Genomic DNA, 23651 nt, shown 5'->3' on the forward strand with positions numbered 1-23651 from the left:
TTAGAGGCCATGAGAGAATTCTGTAGATCTGTAGAGTGGTCTTGTGCTCTGTTTTTAAGTGGTTTGACATATATTCGGCTAATATAAATGAGCATAATCACATAAAAAATAAAACTTCTTAAAAATTCTTGAGAATTTGGCCACATATGAATGAAGCTTTTAAGGTCCCCTCCCGCAAAAAAAAAAAAACCAAACGAAAAAACCAAACCACAAAACCAAACCCCAGGCATATAATTTATGTTTGTCCTGACATTGTATCTAACGGGTGTTTAGCTATCCTGAGAGCACTATAGATTAGATTATTTTAGAATTTGGGCATTTTCTTTTAGTATAATAGTATTTTTTATAAGTTGAGGCTATCTCTTCCAGGCCATACTGTCATTTAGGTACCATTGATATCCATGAACCTTTCCTCAGAGCAGGATAGACACTTAGATTCTAAGGATCTAAAAATAACACGAGGTCCATCTCCCTGCCATGCCTAGGCAGAAAGCAACCTTCTCCCTTCAGCTACTTGATGTTATCTTCAGCCTCAGGATGTAAACTCACTTCTTCTTAAGACTCAAAAATACTTGTTAAGAAATTAAAACCACTACCTTGCAGTGATAGTAGAGCTTCTGTAATTTATTTCCAGCAGCACAGGATGAATTTGTGCGTTATTCAGTGCTTAATCTGGTGGCCAGTGTGCTTGGTAGTGGTATCAAGGAGTAGCATTCTTCACAAGATCATTTTTATTTCATGCTGTATTTTCAGGAAACAAATTCAGTTTGTAGGTTGTTGGTTTTTAATGGGTATTTAACAGGGTAAATGGGGCATCAAAACACATTGAACTTGTAAGTGTGTTATTAGCTTATATGAAAATTATTCCTGTTGTAGAGTAAATGTTCAGCATCACTGCCTGTATCACACCCATTCCAGGATTTCTGAAGAATTCCCCAGTACTGTTATTTGTTATTGCCTGACAAGGACAGTCAGCATGAGCTAGGGTTATCTGTGCAGGTGGAGCTAGGTCCGGTATTACTCACTGAAAGATAAACCTAACTACTGCTGGAGTATGGATAGAGTTTCTGAAACACTAAATAACATATACTAGCAAAGGGATGCTTTGCATCACTGTGTCTTGGTCGGGATACTCTCCTAGCATTAGCTTGGCATGCTGGTGAAATTTATGTTTTGCTCTCTTTCCACCTGCTGAGTATCAACTGAAGTGTGACACAAACATTCTGTTTCCAAAACACTAGGAAAGTGCAAAAAAGTGGCTTCTCCAAAAATCATTAATAAATTTAAAAAAAAAAACAAACACATACAAAATGTTAAAATTTTTTCTTGTGTTTATTTTTAGTCTTGGAACTGAACCAGGTCATGATTCCCACTTATGGAACTGTGCCGGAACAGCAAAACCTTCATACTCCAGAATGGGTGGGTACTTGTTTACTTTAGCTATGACTACCTGTAATTTTTTTCTCGTATAGATACACGATCAGTAGCTGTTCCAGAAGACTAGCATTTCTTTGCATTTGCAGCGTATGCAGTTCATCTGTGTGACTGATTCAGTTTTCCTAAAGGTACCTGAAGTCATTGACTCAGGTGTGAGGGTGCAGGTTGACACAGGCACTGGACTCAATTAAAAGTGACCAACGTATACTCACTATAAAGTGATACACACACATACACCTTCTCTGTCTATATAATTTTGCACATGCATATATAGGATTCCTCTGTGTGTTTATGAGATTAAATAGTTATGAATATGCCCTACAGATAAACACACATACCCTATAGATTCATACACACCCAGGAATTAGTTGGCTGTTATGTGAGTTCAGGATTCATTTTTACAGAAAGCTTGGAGACATCAGGAAATTCCTTACTCCAATGAGAGACTGAAGTAGCAAGGAGAAGTGTCTGGTTCCTTTACCCACAGTTCAGGTTCCCAAGCTTGCCTAATGTTTTCTGCAACTAATGGACTTCTGGCTCTAGCTCAAGATCCCCTGCCTCAGGACTTGTTTATCTCTAAGTCTGGCCAGTAAACTCCAGCAAGACCTGCCATAGCACATGCTTTGCCAACCTGATGCTCAACTGGCGTGCTGATAAGTCCAATTTTATTTTTTCCTCTAGAATGGTCCAAGAGTGGTCTGCAGTTGCACAAGGAGATAGCTATAAACCTGGATTAAGAAAAGCTGTAAAATCATATCCTTATCCTAAAGCTAATACAGCAATGCCATGTAAATAAATTAAAAAAAAAAAAAAAGCCTGTTCTGTGTTTCATTACTCTAATGACAGATGTTAGTGTCACTGGCTTTGAGTGTGTATAGGGTGTCTTTTCTAGGCAAGCTACTTCTACAAGTGGATCAGTGCTGCAGGAGAACAAAGTGTAAAGAGGCAGTTTCAACAGTGTCAAGAATTGCTCATTGCCCAGTTAATTCTGAGCACTTAAGAACTTCATGACTGTTTTCACATAGAGAAACCTAACGAGAAAATTCTGTAATAGTGCCACCAAGTAATGAGAGCTGGAGTTGGCTTCCAGTCAGCCCTGTCCAAGGCATTGACATTTGAACCATCAGCTATTTACAATTAACTGAACCTGCCTGTGCATTTTTTTACTGCTGTCTTCTAGATGCTACTCCAGGACTGACAGCCTGCTGCTGCTGCTGCTGCTGCTACCCATTATCCCTTTAGCTTGCACAGAGGTTTGTCATGACTGTGGAGGCCCAGGTTCTGCTGACTTCTCTGCTTATAAGGAAATATGTTTGTTTTCTCAGTGTGACTACAACATACAATACAATGAAAAATGAGCTAGGATGTTAAAAGATACAAAGCAAGCATTCAAAGTCAGGGGGTTGAATTAAGCCTGCCCTGTCTTATATGTTGATATTATGACTGGGCCTGTTTAGATAATTTATTTTTCGGCCTGGCCACCAAACTGAAAGCTGTTCTGATTCATATCAAAATGAAATGGAAACAGAATCATAAAAGAAAGAGACAAAGGATTTCCATGGTGGTAGTGCATTTGGAAAACACTGTCTCTGAAGGGATAGTTTCAGTCTTCATTGCACCAGGGTGCACCGGAACCTTGGGGAGCTGCTCTAGCAGCTAAACTGGCAAAGTACTTGTCAGAGGTATGGGTCAAGGGGGTTTGTTCTTGCCTCTGCTGTAGGAAACAAATACCAAAGTACCAGGAAGCGAGTTTCCTTCTGGGAGCTGGATTCCCTTGCTTTCCCTGCCCCTGTCCCATCATTTTGCAGCAGGGTGTTCTTCATTTGAAGCTGCTTCAGTCTCTGGAAAAAATATTTAAACGTATTTTTGGAGCATGTGGAACCAATGGATTCCATGTCCCATCTGAGTGCCCTGACCAGGATGTTATACAAATCTTTCTTAGACTCTCCTTGTGGTCCAATTAAAATGTTTTTGTTATGTATTTATATGAAGTGAAATAGCATCAAAACAGCTGGAATGTCATATACTGTGTGGTTAGAACAGTCTCCTCTGAGCAGTCTTGGTAGAATTTATTTTTATTTCTACCGAAAATTGACTGTCAAAATAAATTTTATTTTTGGTTACTCATATTTACCAGCAATTGTAATTTCTGTTTGGTTCTAGTGGCATTTTTTCTGCGTTACTTCTTACTTGTCAGGTCCTCATTGTTGGCCACTGGGCAGTTTCAGTGGGTTGGAGGGGCCAGAAAGATAAAATTGAGACCTAGTGAGCCTGTCTGTGAAACGGATGAGTGCTCAGTGTAGCTAGACATGGAAACTGAATAGGAAACCTAATCTTAAATGATTGAATAGAAGGGAAGTACTGCACCTATTATCTAAACTTAGATCATGCTTTGGACCTGGAACTTTTCTGGATGTTTTATTTGATTTTGCAAGTTATCCCAGGGTAGCTAAAACTAAGTTATTGACTAATAAAAACAGTCCTGTTCTTCTTATGGTGCTGTCTTTAATTAGAGGATCACATGCTAAGGTTGCTGCAAGATCCCTGCCTCATTCGGCACACGGACATTCATCTCCAAAAGGCCTAAATTCTTTGAGGATGTGTTTGTAGTACTTCAGCAAGGTGTAAATGTGGCAGGAAATTGCAGGGAAGGAATGAAAGGCTTTTACAACTAGAGAAGCTGAGTTTGGTCCTAGATAATTGGATTTTTATCCCTGTTCCTGCTACAGGGTTTCTGTGCAAGACTTGCAAAGTTACATCCAGCTTTTGTTTATTTCCTGAATGTCAAAGGGGAACATCTGTGTCCCTGTTTGCATTAGTTCAAAATATTCACATATGGACTTGGAATTGAGTGTGCTGCTCTTTGAGAGAGAATTGCTGAGCTCTCTAGAAAGATGTCACTGTCCTGGTGTCTCAAACTGAAACTCCAAATTTAGGAGACAGTCAAGAGGTTTTGGCATTGATCTCTACATGCTTTATGTGATCACTGTTAAAATGAAGGTTTACTGTTACTTTCTCTCCTGAGGGATCTTATAAATTTAAATTTCTCAACATTTGTAGAACACTGAGATTCTATGATGGGAGTACCACAGGCACACTCAGATGGAAATCCCTATTTTAAGATTTCGGGCCATTTAAATGAGTGCAACAAAATAAACATGGATTAAAGAAGATAATAAGGAGTATTCCATAACTACTACAAGGAGGGTAGAAGTATGGCATGTGCTTGTGCAGTTAAGTCATGTATCATAAACAGTATGTACAAAGAAGACAAAGCTGCATAGACAGCACTAAATCAAGCATTTTCCAGCTACTGGATGTTTCGTTTTGCAAACTTATCTTGCTTTATAGGTAGGTGGTTTGAATTTGGGTGTAATGGTAAGTTTTTTTTTTTTTTTTGAAAGTCCGTATCTGCAGAGGGGAGGATAACTTCTTCAAACTGCCTGTAATACTGCTGACCCTCAAATACAATTTCTACAGCAAGAAGGCTTCAGGGGAGTTCGAAAGAGTGATGGTCCTGCATCCCAAGAAAGATGGGAGGTGCTGAAAAGCAGGTTTTCAGCAGAGTACTGTCTTCACCTTTCTTTAAAAGTGAGACCATTTAGTCTCTCTCTAATCAGGAGTGACTGGAATTCCTTCTGCAGCCAGCAGCAACCTGACACTCAGACAGGAAGTCAAGTGGGTGTCTGGTCCAAACTTAGCTCAGGGGACAAGGCATCCCGATGCCTGGCCGGTTACCAACCACTTTCTGCTGGCAAAAATGTATGATTGTAATGATGCCCCGTATTTTTCTACTTCGTCTTCAGCCTCAGTTAATTTCAGTTACATAGCAAAAATTTATTTGCTTGTTGGGGAAATAAAAGAAAAATACAACCTCCTTATGATTAAGTGCTTGCTAATAATCTCATTGTTGCTAAAAACAGAACTAAAACAGTCCTCTGTTGTTATTAGCAAACATGAGTCACAAGGAAAAATAAAAGGTCTTGTTATATAGCTGTGATAGAAAGAACAAATATATATTTCTGTAATGTTTTCTTCAGCTTATCTCAAAGCACTTTACAAATAATTATGTTTTATGATTTCCTGGTAATATAATTTGTTTCCTTTTTATTTACTTGTTTTGAAGTTTCCTGAGAATATTAAAGAGAAATAATTATGCTCCAAACAGGCATTCCGAATTTTTCACCTATATAAAACCCACAGCTGAAAGGTAACCTGCGGGTCCCCTGCAAGGCTTGTCACCATGTTTTGTCAGGAGGATTTTTTTCAGGTGCCTGTCAGTAGAAGCGATGTTACACAGGCTCTGCTCTGCTCTTGTGTTTCCCGGTACTGATTTATTCCCTGGCATGCTGCAGGAAGCTGTTTTGAAGCATATCTGAAAATTATGTGAGGTCTCAGACAAGCAGTTTATCCCTCTGGTAATGATTACATTTAGTGCTGTTGACAGTCACACCAAACGCTCACGCGGACAAAATAAAGCGCTTCTTTTATCCTTCCAGTTAGATAAGTCATTCCTGTAGAATCTCTTGTTATTTAAAAAAATCAGCTTACAATACTCCGCTTGTTCAGGGTGTAGCAAACAATAAATAACTGCAATTCCTGTGCTCATATTTTTCTTCATGCTTGTCTCTGTGCTGCCTTCCCACCATAATCCCCTCTGAATGTTTAACAACATAATGCCCAGAATAGCCTGAAAAACTGAAGACAGTTGGGTTTTTTGTTTTTTGTGGGTTTTTTTTTTTTTTTGTAATGCCGCTGGTTTTTCTCCCTTGGCATGGAGCATCGCTGCTGCTGAAGGGAGGTTTCCCCTAGCATGGTCTCCTTTCATCTTCTGCTGCAGGCATCACATGTAGCCATGACTACAGGAATGGTCTCAAGAGTAACACATGGCAACTCCCCTTAGATACCAGCAAGCCTGGTTACATGTGCAGAGGAGCACACGGTATTCTCCCTCCTGGGGAGCTCTGAGTGAAGGGGCTGAAAGTCTGGTTCGTGATGTGGTCACTTGAATCCAAACCAGTTACCTCAGCCTTTACAGCCCTGTGTGGAGGGGCAAGCTTTTCTTCATGTCCCACTTGTCCCTTCTCCAAGTGCCACTCTGTCCTGAGGGCTGAGAGAGAAGATGCTGTCTATCGACCATTGCCTGTGCTGGATTAGCAAAGAGCGCAGGAAGATCCTTATTCCTTGCTGAGGTGACTGCAGGGAACTGGAGTCAGAGAGGATGAAGACGAGGTGTGTAAGTGAGGGGATGGCCATGACAGAGGGCTGCTCAGGTTTGGCTGGGGACCTTCAGCGTAAATGCATCAGTGCAGTGTTTCCCAGCTTGGGAGGGATCCGACCAGCTGTGTGTACATCCATTGACACTCAGAACACAAGCAATGGGTCTGTAGAACAAAACATTTGGGGCTGAGGAGGTGATGACTGAATTATACACATTTCTGGGCTTTTTGTTACCACGGGCTACCTCCAGTCTCATTCCTTGGAGCAAAGAGTTCACCTGCTGTTCGCCTGATCTGACCCTGCTCTGAACTGAGACACAAATGTGGCCCTGCTGCCTCTAGGCTAGCCCATATAGGTGTAACCTAAGTGTTCCAAAAAGCTTTATCTACGGCCAGGCCCTCCTCTCTTTCAGGTTCTCTGTGTTAATAAAGAAGCTAATAGTTTCCTGACTCTCAGTGATAGACAAGCGGTTGATTGTATAGCACTTGGAGAGTTCAGAAGTGCTGCAGAGTATGTGCTAAATATAATTAGTATTTTACAGCTAAATGTATTATAATTTTTTATTTATTAATGGTGTTAATCAATATTAACCTGCTGTCCACTAGGGTATTATTATAACATCAGAGTGCACAACCGATTGCCTCCACCAGTACTTAAAATGTGATTATGCTGAGGGTAAGAAAATTAGATAGTGCAGTAACAGACTCTGAGTTTTTTTCTTCCAAAACAAAGAGGTATCAATGGAACTGTTCATTATCTTGGGTTATAATTTGCTATGATACTTAAGAAAAATTACATTTTGGAATTTCAGCCCCATAAACTTACTTGGCTATGCACACAAGCTTGTATGTATTTGTATGATAATAACATTTGTAATACTGTCAAATACTATTAGTTATTTTTTAAAAAAACAAACACTGTCTGAAAGGAATTATTGACTTCAGAGTATGCACATCTTTTTGGTTTCCAGTCCTATTTTTCCCCTGGTAATTATGTTAAATAATATATGATTTTTTTCATTACATACACTCCAGTAGGGATTACAAGATACAGCACACATTTCAGTTAATGTGGCTGTCAGAACCTTAACTATTCCATTCCCATTTGCATTCTATTTCTTACTTGTAATTGAGCAACATTTAACGTTACATTACAATTTATTTGTGTGAGTCTTAATCTCCATCTCAAGTATTCAGGCTTGATGAGTCAATTCTTTATTATTTTATTGATACATAAAATGTCTATGGATAGGTTGATTGAACAATGCCCTCATGATTAAAAGCAATAGAGATTACATTTAAGAAGTTACCTTCATAAGTATGAACTTCTGTGTATCTGGACTCATGCAGTCCAATATTGATTAATCATTCATATATACTCCATTTTATACATATGTATATATATGTGTGTGTGTTTGAGATATAGATAGATAGATATAAATGTGTATGTATCTGGTAACATATACATCCTCATGCGAATGAAATCATGTAAGTAAATTCATGTGTCAGAATACTGATTAAGAGGCAGCCTTTGCATCTGGCTATTGACAATCCAGTTAAGCCAGTTATTGCTAAGTTACATATATAGTAGTTTTGTAAGCTTAAAGAGACTATGTTTAAAGGGGAAACATTTAAAGAGTGAGGTTATGCAATCACAAATAATGATCAAAACTTGTTAGATCAAAACTTGATCTGATGTTTGCTGTACACCATTTCTTCCTTTTCTATCCTGTCTTAAGTCATAGAGGAAAAATAGCTAAAAGTTGTAGCGAAGAAACCTCAAAGCTATTACTACTTTTATGCTCTCAAGTGCTTGAATTTCACAAATAAACTGTCCCTTTGAACAGAAGTTGTTATTATGCTGTTTCTAAGATTCAAATGATGAAGTAGCCCGACTAAAAAACCTTCTGGTTTAAGCAGTGGCATCACTTCCCCTCCTTACTCATTATCACAAGGTTTGGGCTCTGTGTTTCCAGCATTGCAACATGGAGAATTTTAGCCCCAGCCAGAGCCTGCTGTGGTCTCAGGGGCAAGCAGAGGCTGCAGGGCTGGGCTCTGTGCCTGGCTGGGCTCAGCTACCCACACACTCTCTTTTGCTGCTGCCCCAGCTTCTCCCAAGCTGTCTCCCAACAGGGGCTGATGGCTGTTGTTGCTTTCCTCCCTGTGGGAATCTAGTCAATATGAAAGCATCACGATTATGGTTTAAATGAAACTGGAAATGGTCGCATCAGGGCTGCATTTTACACACATGGCTAGTCCTCAGCGGCAGGAAAACTTGTCAGGGTTAAGTTTGATTGCTCGCTAGGACTATTCCAAGTCTAGCTCTCAAGAGTTTAGAAATTCACATCTGTGACTTGCTTTGGGTGATAGAGATACTCAGCATTATTGTAATCTAGCGATGTCATCTGAAAGTTTAAAGCATTTTATTTCATTAAACTTAACTCAGAGTGTGCAGTTGTACTGCCTAGGTCATTTCTGAATTCTAGGTCAGGTTGTGAAACTAATATAGAATATATGTTGGCCATATGTCAGCATATACATACCTATATATATATATGCATGTATGTATGTCAGCAGCTGCTTGCTGTCAGGTTTGTCACGAATCTCTAGGCACAGGCAGGATTCAAAGAGAACTGTTCTAACTAAGAATCTGCTCAGACTTTTTAAAGCAAAAAAGTTAATAGGACCTCTTTGCAGCAAATCCTAGTCTTTGCACATACAACATAAAAATAATGGTGAGTTTAAACTCCCCTGAGTTTACTTAAAATATGGAAATTTTGTTGTAATTACGGGAGGACACGTTTTGGTTGGTAACAAAATAGTCTAAAGGGAGAGGTTTGGAATAAAACTCCTGGGAAATTTTGGTTTGGAAACCTTGACACGTGTGGTTCCTAAAACACAGTACACTCCCTGGAACTGAGGTGCTCCTGAGTGAAGATTGGCATTCTTCTCAGTTTTATCACAGTTGAAGAACAACCATTTCAGCCTGCACTTAAGGGGTCTCTGACACCATAACCACATTTCCGTGTGCCTTTCTGTAGACCAGACATCCCAGGGCTCCCAAAACTGGGCCTGGCATCCCTCATGAAGTTTGGTTTGCACTGACAAGAAAATTCCAGTGACAGGACATTTCAGAATCTTTTCCATGTCCTCAAAGGTACAGCATGTTCAAGAGATGATTCTGGGTCATTTTGCCTGGCCTGATCTTGCCCTAGGCCACCCTGCATGCCCAGCCACCTGGAAGCCAACTCTCCTCTGCGGTCCTGTGTGGGAATCTTGTCAGCTTTGGAGATCTTACCATCTCTAATGCAATGCTGAGCCCTATTTCAGACATTGGTTATCTATAAACTGCAGTGGTACTGCCCTCGTTAACACCATGGGTGGATTTGGCCAAGTCCCTGAGAGTTTGGTGCTCATTATCTGATGATCCTGGTAACATTATAGCTACATGTTACCTGAAGGGAGGGATTATTACCTGTGATAATGCCCTCAGAGTACTCTAAGAAACTACGAAATCGTTACTCAAGGATTCAGGTTCCCCCATCATCAATGTGTCTGTATCATTTCACACATAAAATATCACATTAGGATGTTATTACTGGATATGACAATCTATCCTGCTTTCCTTCAGGGACCAGATAATGGCTTATGGTTTTATTAATCCTTTTGATTTTGGCATATATTATAACATGATCGGTGTGTGGCATAAACAGTGTTTTGTTCTTGCTGGGATGTTGCAAATAAAAAGAGAAATTAATCCACATAGGATGTGTCCCTTTTGAGAACTCATCAGTAGCCTGGTCATGTTCTTCATTCTCTGGGCAACGGTGAGTTTGGGTATTAGGTGCATGAAACTACTGGTGGTTTTGGTTTTTTATTGGGTTTTTAAAAACTGCTTAAACTTCTAGCAGGTAAGGGGACAGGTGGGAATGCACTAATTCTGAGACTCCCATCAGGCAACGACACACCTTGTATCCATGATGGCATGCATTATTATTACTTGACAGATGCATTATTCAGGAATGGTGCATCCCAAGGCTCCTTCCTTTGCCAAAACCTAATACATTATTTTTAAAGAACAAAATTAGGTCAAACTTGGGCTGATCTTATGTCATGCAGAGAATTCCCAAACTTTTTTCCTCCATTCTACTCCATGCTACTTTTATTGTCACTTTGGTCTTTGTGTTATGTGAGTCGGACGTGTTAGATTTTTCAGTTCACGGAAATACTGTGTAACAGGAAGCAAATAAGGAACTGACATGTAAAGTTCTTTGTATTAACCTATCCTACCTGCCTTCCAGGCTGATTTTGATGATAAGCCTGACTCCTTGTTCTTCAGTGACGGCCAGCGAAGAATTGACTTTGTTTTGGTGTATGAGGATGAAAGCAAAAAAATGACTCATAAGAGGAGTGATTGTAAAAAGCAAAAGGTAAATTATTTTTAATATAAATCTGAATAATTTGTTGGGTGTAAAGAGCAGTGGGCAGAAAGGACAGTGCCCTCACCCAGAAGGGCAATTGCATTGTCCTGTCCTAGGAGTGCCCTTGGTGCTGGGAGACTGAAGCCCATCAAACTGAGCTGGGAATGAGAGTGAGCTCAAGCAAGTAGCTTGCTGTGTAAATGGGCAGAGCACTGCACATTGTGTCTGTCAGTGTGTGCTAGGTGACCTCCAGAGCATCCACCTGGAAGAGAACCCTTCTGGAGATACGAGCAGAAAAACGCTGGTATCAGCTTCCCAGTATCAGCTTATCAGTTAGACACCAAGATCTTCAGACTATGGCAATTTTCTGTACCTGCAGCGGTTGTATTAGGTCCCTAGTGGACTTTGGTATTAAAATCAGGATGTTCAGAGGAACCCATAAAAGGAAGCAGCTCATCAGGTTCTCCAGATCACAATTACGAATATGGCTGCTGACATTCTGCCCAATAAAGTACCTAAGTAAATCATTTATAGGAAATAATTGTATGTCACTTTGCCACTAGAACTTCTCTCTGTTCCACTCCTTTCCTTGACACTTCAACAACTTTGCCCTCCTTAATGACCTTGTAAAAATATTTCTGACTCAAGCCAGTGACGGCTTGATGCCTCTTAGCAACTATGAATGGCAATCATAAATAATTTTTAACTAATATTTTTTAATTACTTCAGTAGTTCTATCAGTGGACTACATCCATTATGGCACCCAGGTCCACAGAAACAAGCTCAACCATGCCACTGAGCATTTTAATTGTCAGCTGCCCAAGAAATATCCATCCACAGGATGGATATATTTCCTTCTCTGATTTCACAACCCTTTATGTTCCAGCAGCAGGCTCTGGTAGAGACAGGCAAGGACAAAGGTATCACTGAAAGCAGCTCATACGCATATAATGGTTTGCAGTTAGGAAAAAGAAGAGTAGGAGTAAAAAGGCCTGTGGCTAAGCTGGTTGATATTCATTACACAGTGTTGTCATTGGCATTAACAGGGCAGCCATAAGGAATGTCATTAATAGAGTTTGAGAGTGTCCTGCAGTGGGTGGATGTTGCATTACACATGATCACAGGATCAGCAATAAAAATTAATTGAAAGAGGTAATTAGAAACAAGAAGCTGCCCCTTTGGAAACAATTGTTTTTATCAATTAGTGTTTTACATTTATGTTTGTAATTTTTGGCCATTGCCCAAATCTACTTAAAAATATAATGAGTGTCTTTTCCGAACAGTGATGGAAATTAAGTGTGAGAAATGGAGTAGTATTTTTAGAGCAGCATTAATGTTAGGACATTAACCAGAATTAAACCATGAATAATTAGCCCAGGAGATTCTGGGTAATGTGCTAGTGCTTGCAAAAAAAATTTTTACTTTCAAAGGTCTCAGTCCTACAAAGATCTGCAGATCACTGCATCTGTGGTGTGCTGAGGAAGAAGGAGCAGTCTACATACATGCAACAAATGTGAGAATGAGACTAATGATCATCAGACAAGGTGAAGACTGGATGGCTGGGGAGAGGCCCTCATGGTCTTGGTGCACAGCAAGCTGAACAAGAGCCAGCTGTGCAGCCTGGCAGCAAAGTGGCCAACTAAGTCTATATGGACAGAAGTATGTCCAGAAGATTGAGACGTGATTGGCGTGATGTGGACATGTCTGAAGGAAGATGAAAACAGCAGTGGTCACACTTTCCAGAGCCAGAATTTCCATAGACAAGGAGAATCTAAAGCCATAAGTCTACTGTGGAAGGCACAGGCAAGAATTTTGGCACTGAGAACGCATACGGTGCTGAAAAGTCAGTAGAAAGCATAGAAAGAGACAAGGATGAAGAAGAGACAGTTATGGAGGGCTTTCTAGGACAAGGACAACGGGTACAAGTGTGATCACACTGAGCTGGAGAACTAATGAAAAAACCCAAAGCTGACCATGAAACAGACAAAACGTGACACAGGGTAAAGTACCAGAGGACACTGAAAGGTGGAGAAAGGAAAAGAGGGAGTGAGGATTTTGTTCAACGAGTCTGCCACATAAACTGAAATGAGCCACCTGATCATAACCAAACTCCTGCAATGATAGAACTCAGAAGTACTGGCTCCCTCTCTTTAATGCCTCACGTACAGATGTCATCAGTTTAGAAATTAATTTCCTTTATCTATTGTTGGAGAAACGATCTTTTAAAATGAGAAGAGATGTAAGCTTCCTCACTTTTTCAGATGGGATAGATACAGGTCAGCTCCAAGCACCCAAACACTTCAGTCATCTCAAAGACAGAAGAGGTCCTTTGTCTCACTGGAGATCACTTCCCGTGCAATGCAGGAAGATGTATGTCCTGCAAATCTTCATTCCCTAAGCAAATGCTGCACAGACACTGGCAGCATTAATAACTTTTTTCTTCCTGTACCACCTCCTGAGTGATATGCAGCACACTGCCTTGGGACCAACGTCACTGAAGTGAAGGGAGAGAAACTGAAAAGTGACAGAGAAATAAATGTGAATAGAATATTTGAAAAGAAGAAAGAAAACACACGTACACCTTATGTCTGATATGGAAAGGAAGATGACATTTGAGGTACAGTTGCGGTGCAACCCTTGCAATTCCAGGGAAAGAATTGAGAATTTGGCCTACCACAGATCCCAGAATTGGGTGGGGATGATGCTGCCCGAGATACATACAGCTTTCATCAGTGCTGGCACAGAACCTACTTGATAGCTTGTCTTTACTGATACTGATACTGTTGTTTATCTGGTTGCATTCTTTTCTGGGGCAAATGACTTCTACCCTTGTGGTGAAACGCAGCCAAAACGAGCAGTATTGCCAGTTACTCTCAGCTTTAAATACTGTATACATCACTGTCTGTCTCTGATCAATGATGAACTGAAAATGCCAAATTTTATAAGCACTATCTTGTGTAATTCAAGGTGCTTTAAGCCTGAATAAGTTCCCTGCTCATGCTACTCTTTGACTCCCCTGACAGTTTTATAGAGCTATTATCCAGAGCTTTATTGTTCACAGAATTTGGAAACTTCAGCCTATTAAACTTATTTAACTTCAGCAGATCCAGTGAAGTCTGTTCTTGTAGGGTAAAATCCTCAGTGAGGTCAGCAGCAAGGCCTCCACTAGCCATGTGCAACATCTGTGAAATGTTTACTGGTCTGTGGAATGCAGACACCAGGAGCGTAGTCACTGGGTCACATTCTGTCTGACGTGCACTGCACCCCACCTGACTGCATGGCATGAGTCAGTGCAGAACTTAAATTGTCTGTGGACATCTATAGATCTACATTTCCGAAGTGAAATGTTTTGGGTGCAGCACTGGGTGGTTTTGTATGATACTGGGAGTGGAGGAGTCCCTGAAACACTTACTCGGTTTAGTCAGAAGGATTTGAAAATCAGGCCTCAGCCTAGATACCCAATTTACTGGACTCAGAGAAATGGGACACAGATCCATCTATTCTTCTACAGCAATAGAAGATTTGGGTCTTGGGACCATCATTATATTTTATTTGAATGGCTTTCTGTCCTTTTTCAAAAGAATTGCATGAGAGTAATGGCCCAGCATTAGTTTGTATTAATTAGCAGTATTCTTGGGAAAACATCTCAGAGGACAGAAAGAAATAACTAAAAACATTGGGGTGATGCAGACAGAAGGAACAAAACCATGGAATTCTGAAGCTCTTGAAGATGCACAGTGGTGCTGTGCTTCCCTCATTTTCTGGTTTAAAGGAGGAGAAGTCAAACTAATGAAATTACATCCTCATGGTAGTTTCTAACATAATTTACAAATCCAAAAGTTAGCAGACAAGGTTCATATATGAAACTTAATTTGAACTCCAAACCTTTTTAAGTTGGTACACAATTATTTTGCAAGCACTAGGAAAAATCAAACTGTCAGGAGCAGATTCCAGAAACTGTATCTTGCAAGTAACTGTAATTCCTGCCCAAAGCATGTTTTTTAAATCTACAGTTTATGTACCCTTTTTGTCAGGATAGGTTACCATCAGAACAGAAATTAAATATCACCAGTCTTTTCAAAAATGCTCCAAAATGCCAGTTTTATCTGTTGGCGTCCTCAAGGAGCTCACTGTTGAAAGTTAAAGGGTCAGTGCCAGAAAGGTGAATTCAAAATAAATCAATGCAGAATGTCATTCTAGTCCATTTGCTTCCCCCCAACAGAAATAAACAGAAAGACTGTTAGTAATTTAAGTAGGAATGTGGGCAAAACCTTCATTTCCAGCCATTAAATAATCTGTCCTTAAGAGAAATAGATTTTTTTTTCAAATTAAGTGAAAATTATAATTCACAGAGAATATTACACACACTTTTTTTTAAAGTACGGTCTTAGAGAAAACTTCAATAGGGCTGGAGAAGTTTGTCTTCATAACCAAAAGAAATCAAACAGCTCCTGACTCTAGACTTGTTTAGTTTTGATAAAAAAAAAAAACGAACCAAACTTGGATGACTTTTCACAAACTAATTGTACTTCTCCCACTGTTTAGCACATATCATGCCTGCGGTGAGAGAACAATACTCGGGTTTACAGAAAGAAGGGTACCTGAGTATCATTTTCTATGGTGATTTGAGGCAGTGGAGGATGGCAGGCTGTACGTGCCAGTGGTGTGCTCAGCTGACCTACCCAGGAAGTCTGATAACAAGGATGAAAGGGACCTTTGACACCAGGAGGACAACTACACCTGCCCTGGTGTCTGCTGGATGAACTGGTTTTGAATCAGGAACTCTCTGAAATAAAATATCTGTTCCTGAGGAAGACGCCAAATCAAATTTTACTTCTTTGCCTAATAGATGGAAGGAAGGATGACAGAACGGTGGGAAGACAAGTGGAAGGAGGGAGTTACTCTGAAGTGACTGCATACATTCGTAGGACCACAAATGGGTCTTTCCAAACAGAGTGACTACATGCCACTGTTGAGAGCAGGGCTAGACTGCAGTGTTGATATTTCTGCGTGATCATGAACCTGGTTTCAGAAAATCACGAGGCTGGCTTAAAATCAGAGGGAATCTCAGAGAATATGTATTTGGAGTTCTTTGGGTTTACTTTTTTGTGTCAGCCTTTATAGCATATTCTGCTTCACATTTTTATGATACAATTCGAATATAAGGGAAAGAAGCTTACAGAAGCAGAGCTTCTCAATCAATTGATTTCCTGGTGCTGACATCTGGGACTTCCAGAAAAGCTTCCAAATACTATCAAAGAAGCTCTGAGAGTTGACAGCTAATATTGATACAGTGATCTTCTCTGCTCCCTTCAGCTGATTTCCATGGGGGAAGCTTTGGGCCCCATACTCTTTCTCTTATTGACTGTGATTTATCTGTTGCCTGTCAGGCAGATTAGAAATGCTATTCAAGCACTCCTGCCTTGTTAGGATTTTTTCCCTGAAACCACATAAATATTGTTGAGGGGAACTTTGCTTTTTGCACAAAGGAAACTAAACAAAGATATGAGTTGGCATTCTTCTGCCACTGTGATCAAAGCAAGTGCTTGCTACCATTTACAAAACATGGAGGAAAAAGCTGCTGGTAGTCTGCTACCAATTTCCAGACTCGCAATCTTATTAGCCTCCTCAGCTTGGCAAGACAATCTCCAGATATTGAAAGCATTATGGTGGAGAAGCAGCTCCCAAGAGCTCACCCTTCTTCATGCCTGTAATACTTGGCATTTGGTTACACTATGCTTTCACTTTCTTAAGATTGTATATGATTATGCACCCCCCAGTGTCTTAGTTTATTGGCTAGCCATTCTGTCATCTGTGTCAGGTTTAGATCAGCAGCATTACCATGATTACATTATTATTACAACTTAGCCTTGCAGGTAGCTGAGCAAAATGCCGGATAGTAAAATAAACTTTGGACAGTCTCCACCTCTCAGCCGAATAAGCTATCAAATCTTTGTGCTGTATTCCCCAGTCAATTCAAAACCACTATAAACTCCTCTGGGTAAAAGTCAATTCCTCCATAGATCATCATACTCATAATTCAATCGTTTATAAAAAAATAGCAAAGCTCCTAATTAGCAAAGCCTCCCAAGGGCTTTGTTTCTCACTACTTGCGTTAATGCATTATTAGAAACCTTAATATTGTCAACATTCCTCTAAGATTTTGAGGGGAAAATTAATTTGGGGAACTCCTTGCCATAATATATTATTAAAGCAATCTGAATAGTAAGATTGGGGGGGAAAAAGTATTAGAGTTCTGCCCTGCATCCATCTTTGTGCTATTCAGGAAGAAATGAAACAGGTATTTAGCCCTCTGCCTTTTTTATTTGCTGAAACAAAGCAGAACTCAGATTGAAACATTGTCATGATTCAGCATTATTCACCTTACAAAAACCACGTGAATATGGAAGAAGCAAAGAGGTAGGATGAAATGGCAGAAGAGTTGATAGTGGCATAACAAGCAACTCCCGTGTTGTGTACATATATTAATGATCGGGTAGGGGGGGTTGAGTTATGATGTAACAAAAATTGCAAAGGAAGCCATTAATGTAGTTTACTCAGAAGCTAAGACAACTATAAACCTTTAGCTTCGAAGGAGACTGGAGAACACTGTTGCCTATGAAACGCTGAAAAATGCAAGAAAATATGTTACTGCAAGGAAAAACCTCATTCACATTTGGTGCTGTTAATACAAGGAAGAGACTTAGATGTCACAGGAAACAGCTATATTAAGTATCCTTTTTGAAGTTTAGCTACCATCAAAATTCTAGGTAACAGAAAGCATTAGATAAATACACAATACATTATAAATATGCATATTATATATATACAGTTATATACACAATTAAAAAAATGTAAAGAGCATTGTACTGTCACCAATAAACCAGTGGATTAGTGAGACTTGGAGAGATACCTCCATGAAGAATGCTGTCAAAACTTTGAGACTGCGGTTTTACCCTGAGAAAACTGAGGAATAAGGAGAAATGGGATAAATATTGATGACAGAAGAAAACAGAATGAAAGATTTGGCTCTTTCTGTCCCTAACCTGAGAAGAACGTGATATTCACTGGAATAAAAAGGCAGAAAACCCAAAACAGATACAAGAAATACCTTTTAACAAAATACAAAATTAGTCTATCATGACCATTACCACATGCAAGCACTGCAGCTAACTAACAAAGTATAAATGGGGTAAGCTATTTATATTATTATTCAGTTTTACAATTATTCATTTCAAGACTTGCTAGAATTTGGGGAAAATAGTTTTTTCTGCTTTGGGGACTTAAAACAGTGTTTTAACGTTAAAGAGCTGGATGAAACTTGTGTGGAGATAAAATTGATCTGTTCCCTTGCAACTCCAGAAGATTTTTGTCTTTTTGGCTGAGGCACTGGGTTTTGCCCCCTAGAGTGAGTGAGTCTGGGGTCTAGCCCTGCAGACCGGTTTTCATATACCCGTGAACATTCCTAAGACTTTATCTAAAGGGTCATTCATTGACTCTGGTCCTTCAGAGTAGTAAAAGGCCTGGACCCTAAGCACAGATCTTAAGGCTGTTATCGTGGCTTATAGAGAACCAGGCAACAGAAACCATTCTTCCACTCTTCTTCTAAGTTCCTCTACTGGTAGGTGTAGAATCCTTTAAACACAGGGCATATAAATAACTGAAAATTTGGCTAGTGGCATGAAAGCAATCTGGGAGTAAGAAAGTAGTATCCCCAAGACACTCTGAGAACCTCACTGCATGCCTGGCCTATCCTGCTTCAGGAACAAAGTCATCAGTCTGCTAAAGGGCAGATTAAAGGTGGGAGGGAGGTTGCCATCAGTAGTTCAATTGGTGAATAAAGGCAAGGGACATCACAAGTTTCAGGGACAGTTGCTCTCCAAGATTCAAAATTTGGGGCACATTTTTACCTCTGTACCATACCAGAAATTAAAAGAGTGAATCCTCCACTACTGCATTTGAGGGCAATATTGCATATCAGACAAAAAAAAACCAAACCAAAACCAACCTGACCAGGATTAGTAGGTAAGACTGTACCTATCAGCACAGTAGCTGTCAAGTGAGCTATAGAGAAGACAATTCTTTGGTTTGGGAGGCAATCCTATTCTTCTGTGCATACATACTTGTGAAATTTGTAACAGATGTTTTACTGTGTTCAAAATCTTTTAACAGAGGAAGAGACAAGTGTATGAATCAAACCTGATAAACAACGGCTTGCAACTCGAAACAACAAGATCGGTGAGTGCTCTTCTCTATGAACAGCTGCATCTGAGAGCAAAGCTGCTCCTGTGGGAATAAGGAAACTGGATATATGAATTTCCTGTATCATTCATCTCCTCTCAGGAGGAAAAGGCCCACCTCTTTTCCATCAGTAATGTCTCTGTGATCTGATGCAAAGTTTTTTTAAACAATGTGTCTGTTCCTTCCTCTGCAAAATAAAAGCTGGGAAGCTGGTAGGGTTACAGAGGTCGTTTTTGCTCAGTACTTGGAAAATAAAAATTACTGGCTATACTCTGAAAAGCAGTTCTCCTCCTACTCTGGCTGTGTAGGACATGTGGGAAGCCCATGTGTGTCCAGGGCATAATACCCCTGACAGAAGAGCAGCCCAGGGCTCCTGCACATGACCCTGCTCCTCACAAGGCTTGGCACCATGCAAGCGTTTGCAGCCATCATGCTTTGTACACTTTGGGCTGCAATGTCACCTGCAGGCAGTTCAGAAGTGCTGTGATAATACACACCAGCTGCCGGAGCTGCTGTCTCTTGCAGGAAGCGTTAGAGCCCTTAGAGCCCTTTTCCTTCCTGCCCTGCAGGGCTGCAGTGCTCTATCCGAGTCTCTCTGTCTGGGACAATCACTTTCAGTCTAAATTCATTGTTGTTTGGTACTCCGTAATGAGCTCTAGAAAAGGTCTTTTTGCCCCTTCCTCTCAAACCAGACTCAGAATCCATGGCATCACAGTATTTATTTGATTTCTGCAGTGAGGACTCCCTCTGCACATCCAAGGAGGCAGTCTGGCTCTTCACATTCTTAAGAAAGTAAACCACTTGCTGGAATTCTGATGTGTCCCTCTGCCCGTACCTACATGTTGCAGTTTTCAACAGTTCTGCCACGATCATAACTGAAAAACTTTTGGAACTGGAAGTTTCCCCAGGCCAGATCAGATATCTGACTGATGTCCCTGAGATACAAAATGCAATTTCGTGTGACCGAGACTCACTAATGCAGGGCATCAGTAGAAGGTCTACAGGCAATGTGTAGACAGGAGACAAGAGTGGTTGTCAGTGTTCCCACAGCACACTGGGGCTGGTTTGGGTGTGCGGCTGAGAGCAAATGTACCCTCTGCTTTCTCAGCAATCTCAGCTGACTCTCCTTTCCCTATCCCCATTCTCCCTAGGAAGCTGGGAATTCATGTTGCCCGTGCGTCCCTAGCCTGCTTCCATCAAAGCACATCACCCTGGGGTTGTACTTGAGCTCCAGCTCCAAAGCCACAGCTGCCCTGCCAGGCTACAAGTACAAACACTCCTAACGAACCTCTATGGGGGAAGTGTTGTTGAACTTAAATTGCTTTGTAAACATTAAGTATTAAAGGAACATTTAGCTGTCTTTTTTTTTATATACCTTTATATGTCCAAGTGTTTCCACCTCACATCAGTGCTTTTTTCAGAAACTAATGATATATTTTCTGAGACAGAAAATGAATGTGACTTTTGAGTAGGTCATCTATGAGCTGTAAAGAGAAAGAAAATTCTGGGTAGTTTTAGAAGTGTTATAAGTCCTTTGCTTTCATTTTCTTACACACATATTTTTAATATTATTTCATTTTAGGTTTTGGATGAAAAACTTATTTTTGTGAAAGTGCATGCACCTTGGGAAGTACTGTGCACATACGCCGAGATTATGCACATCAAAATGCCTCTGCAACCCGATGATCTGAAAACCCGGGACTCAGCTTTCAGCTGGTTTAGTAGGCCCTTCAGAGTGGATGAAAATATCATCAAACCTGAGCAAGAGTTTTTCACTGCCCCTTTTCAAAAGGAACATGTGTCCAATTTTTATATTCCAGACAAAGAGACATTTTTCAATCCTGCAACTAGAAGCCGAATTGTAAGTCCATGGAGTATTTCCGGCATTTAATCTTAAAAGATTCCTTTAATCAAATCAGTGCAATTACCTTCATGAAAGTATACTGAAAAATTAGAAATATGTGGGATGGAATAGTCCTGTGTCATTCATAAAACAGGCTGGACAATCTCGAAGGAAAACATTCCCAACATTTGTCCCATTTCTGTTTCATCTGAATTTAAAGAAGGAATTTTATTGGTTCACGTATCCTATGCAATAAATTTTATCTGCACTGCTTACCCTCTGCTAACTTGATTATATCATAGTATCATAGAATTGCAGAGTGTTTTGAGTTGGAAAGGACTTCAAAGGTCATCTAGTCCAACCTCTCCTGCAGTGAGGAGGGACATCTTTAACAAGATCAAGCTGCTCAGAGCCCCATCCAAAAGTTGGATGGGACCTTGGAAGTTTCCAGAGATGGTGCATCTATCGCCTCTCTGGGAAATCTGTGACAGTGTTTCACCACCCTCGTTACGAAATATTTAATAAATTTCAGGTTCATTTTATCCTGTCTCGTGTGGAATATGCAACTAAAAACAATGTGAAGAAGTTTGGCATTAACAAATTACTGGACGCTGGAATCTACAAAGCAGCATTTCCCCTTCATGATGTAAGTCCAGTGCTTGTAACTAAAATACAATTTGAAATAGAGGTCTGAACTACATCTGTAGAGTTTGTATCAATAGCTACAAGCACTATTGATTGCCTTCCTTCTCAGCTGGTTATTATATCCACGTACTAGAATAGGACATAGTTTGGCTAAAGAGGTTTTCTTCCAAAGCACTGTTGGTTAAAAATGTAGCACCACAACTGAAAACCAATATATTTCATTTACAATGTGTTCAACTTGTGTTCTCTGGGAGATGTAGTTCAGTAAAGTCCCTGGCCTGAGTGACAGTTCCCGTGACATACTGTATCATCAGTTCTGTATAAATTTTAACATTGTCCCTTATCTTAGTATTTAATTTTTCAGTGTTAAAATTCCTGTCAAATATCAACATTGTTCATAAAGATGTAGACTAAATCTCAGGATGCCTGACAGTCTCACACACTGAGAAATATTCCTACAGTTCCCAAACATTGAGACATAGGTGCAGGGACACTCACGATTCTGCAGGATGACTCTGTCCTGCCAGTCCACACCTCACAGGTGATGTCAGAGTCACGTGGAGGGAAGCTTAACTGGGTTGAATTTCACCTTGCAATAATATGAAATGTAGCTTTTGTAGCTACACTTCTGAAGCTTGTTAAATTATATCATTTAAAGAAGACAGTTGTACTGAAAATTGTTTTGCATGCAAAGGCTAGCAATAGCACAGAAAAAAAGGAAGGAAAAAATCAGACTATATATATATATATGTTCAGAATATTTGACTAAGGAAAAACTCCATGTGAAGCTGCAAATGGCAGACAGTGAGCAAAGACTGAGGGCTGATTTTCTGCATTACATCTATCACACACCTACACCCCCACACCTCCTTCCCATCAGAGCCACCGTTCTGTGTCCAAGGTGTGTTCTGTTGAGAAGACATTGAGAACATGGGAGGTCAGGGATGGTAACTGCTTCAGCTGTTTGGACTCTGCTTAAAATATTCAGGAGTCCTCCAAGGATTTCAAGGAAATCTTTAAGGCAGAATCAAGATAAATCATGTTTCTTGTAATAACTCAAAGCTTTACAGGATAGAATTAATATCATAGTGACTATCCATTTTTAAGGTTTCTTTTTAAAGATTTAAAACCTGCCTTGCAGGCTATTTCTATCATGACATGGGGCTTTTGGACTCAGTATGCCTAGAAATTAATGACTGTCTTTTTATACAATTAAAATTATATATCACAGCTACTCTGAAAATCAAAAGTAGACTATAGATTTCTACAAATGTTGCTTGTCTTGCTGTGTCACAGATACAGAATAGAAAATTCCCTCAAATAAAATAGGCTTTATTGAAATGGGTTTTCAAATAACATAGTAAAAACACAAGGATTATCTGCATATGAACTCTCTTTTAAATTTAAAACAGACACTAGAAGCTCTGGATTTATTCCTCAGACTTTCCAGCCTTCATTCCAATACAATATTATTTTGAAGCAAACTATCATGTTAGAGCTACTTAAAATCAATTTTAATTCAGTCCTGTGCTCTAATTAGAATGGATCCCTTTCTATTTTCTACGCCTAAGTACCAAGACACTGACATGTGCTTAGAATTAAGTTCATTATGAATCTCTGTTATTTTCAACTCGCATGTGTTAAAGCTTTTGCTTTAGTATTCAGTACCGTTCTGACAACCTTCTCTCCTGAATCCTGGTGTACTCCCAGACCTCCCTTCCTGCTCCTTTTCCTGGCCTGCAGAGAGGCTGTGGACTAAAAGGCTATTCCAGGCTCTGGCTTCATGACATGGGTCTGCAGAGATGAGATCTGTGCTTCTTAGATTAATGGTATCTTCTTCCCACA

The 23651-nt window shown here is 40.0% G+C and overlaps 1 protein-coding gene across 1 annotated transcript in view; it reads left to right on the forward strand.

The window, feature by feature from the left end:
* Positions 1–1347: 1347 nt before the first annotated feature.
* The window catches only part of ANO6 (anoctamin 6), a gene marked incomplete at its 3' end in the record, with an annotated part of 54100 nt that continues 31796 nt past the window's right edge, over positions 1348–23651 (forward strand). Inside the window, exons 1-5 of the mRNA XM_010133607.1 lie at positions 1348–1419; positions 10958–11086; positions 19250–19315; positions 20901–21179; positions 21694–21807. Of these exons, the coding sequence (XP_010131909.1) occupies positions 1363–1419; positions 10958–11086; positions 19250–19315; positions 20901–21179; positions 21694–21807 (645 nt within the window). The remainder of the gene's footprint in view (positions 1420–10957; positions 11087–19249; positions 19316–20900; positions 21180–21693; positions 21808–23651) is intronic.

Source organism: Buceros rhinoceros, unplaced genomic scaffold (genome assembly GCF_000710305.1).
Source record: "Buceros rhinoceros silvestris isolate BGI_N320 unplaced genomic scaffold, ASM71030v1 scaffold1903, whole genome shotgun sequence".
Classification (NCBI taxonomy): Eukaryota; Metazoa; Chordata; class Aves; order Bucerotiformes; family Bucerotidae; genus Buceros; species Buceros rhinoceros.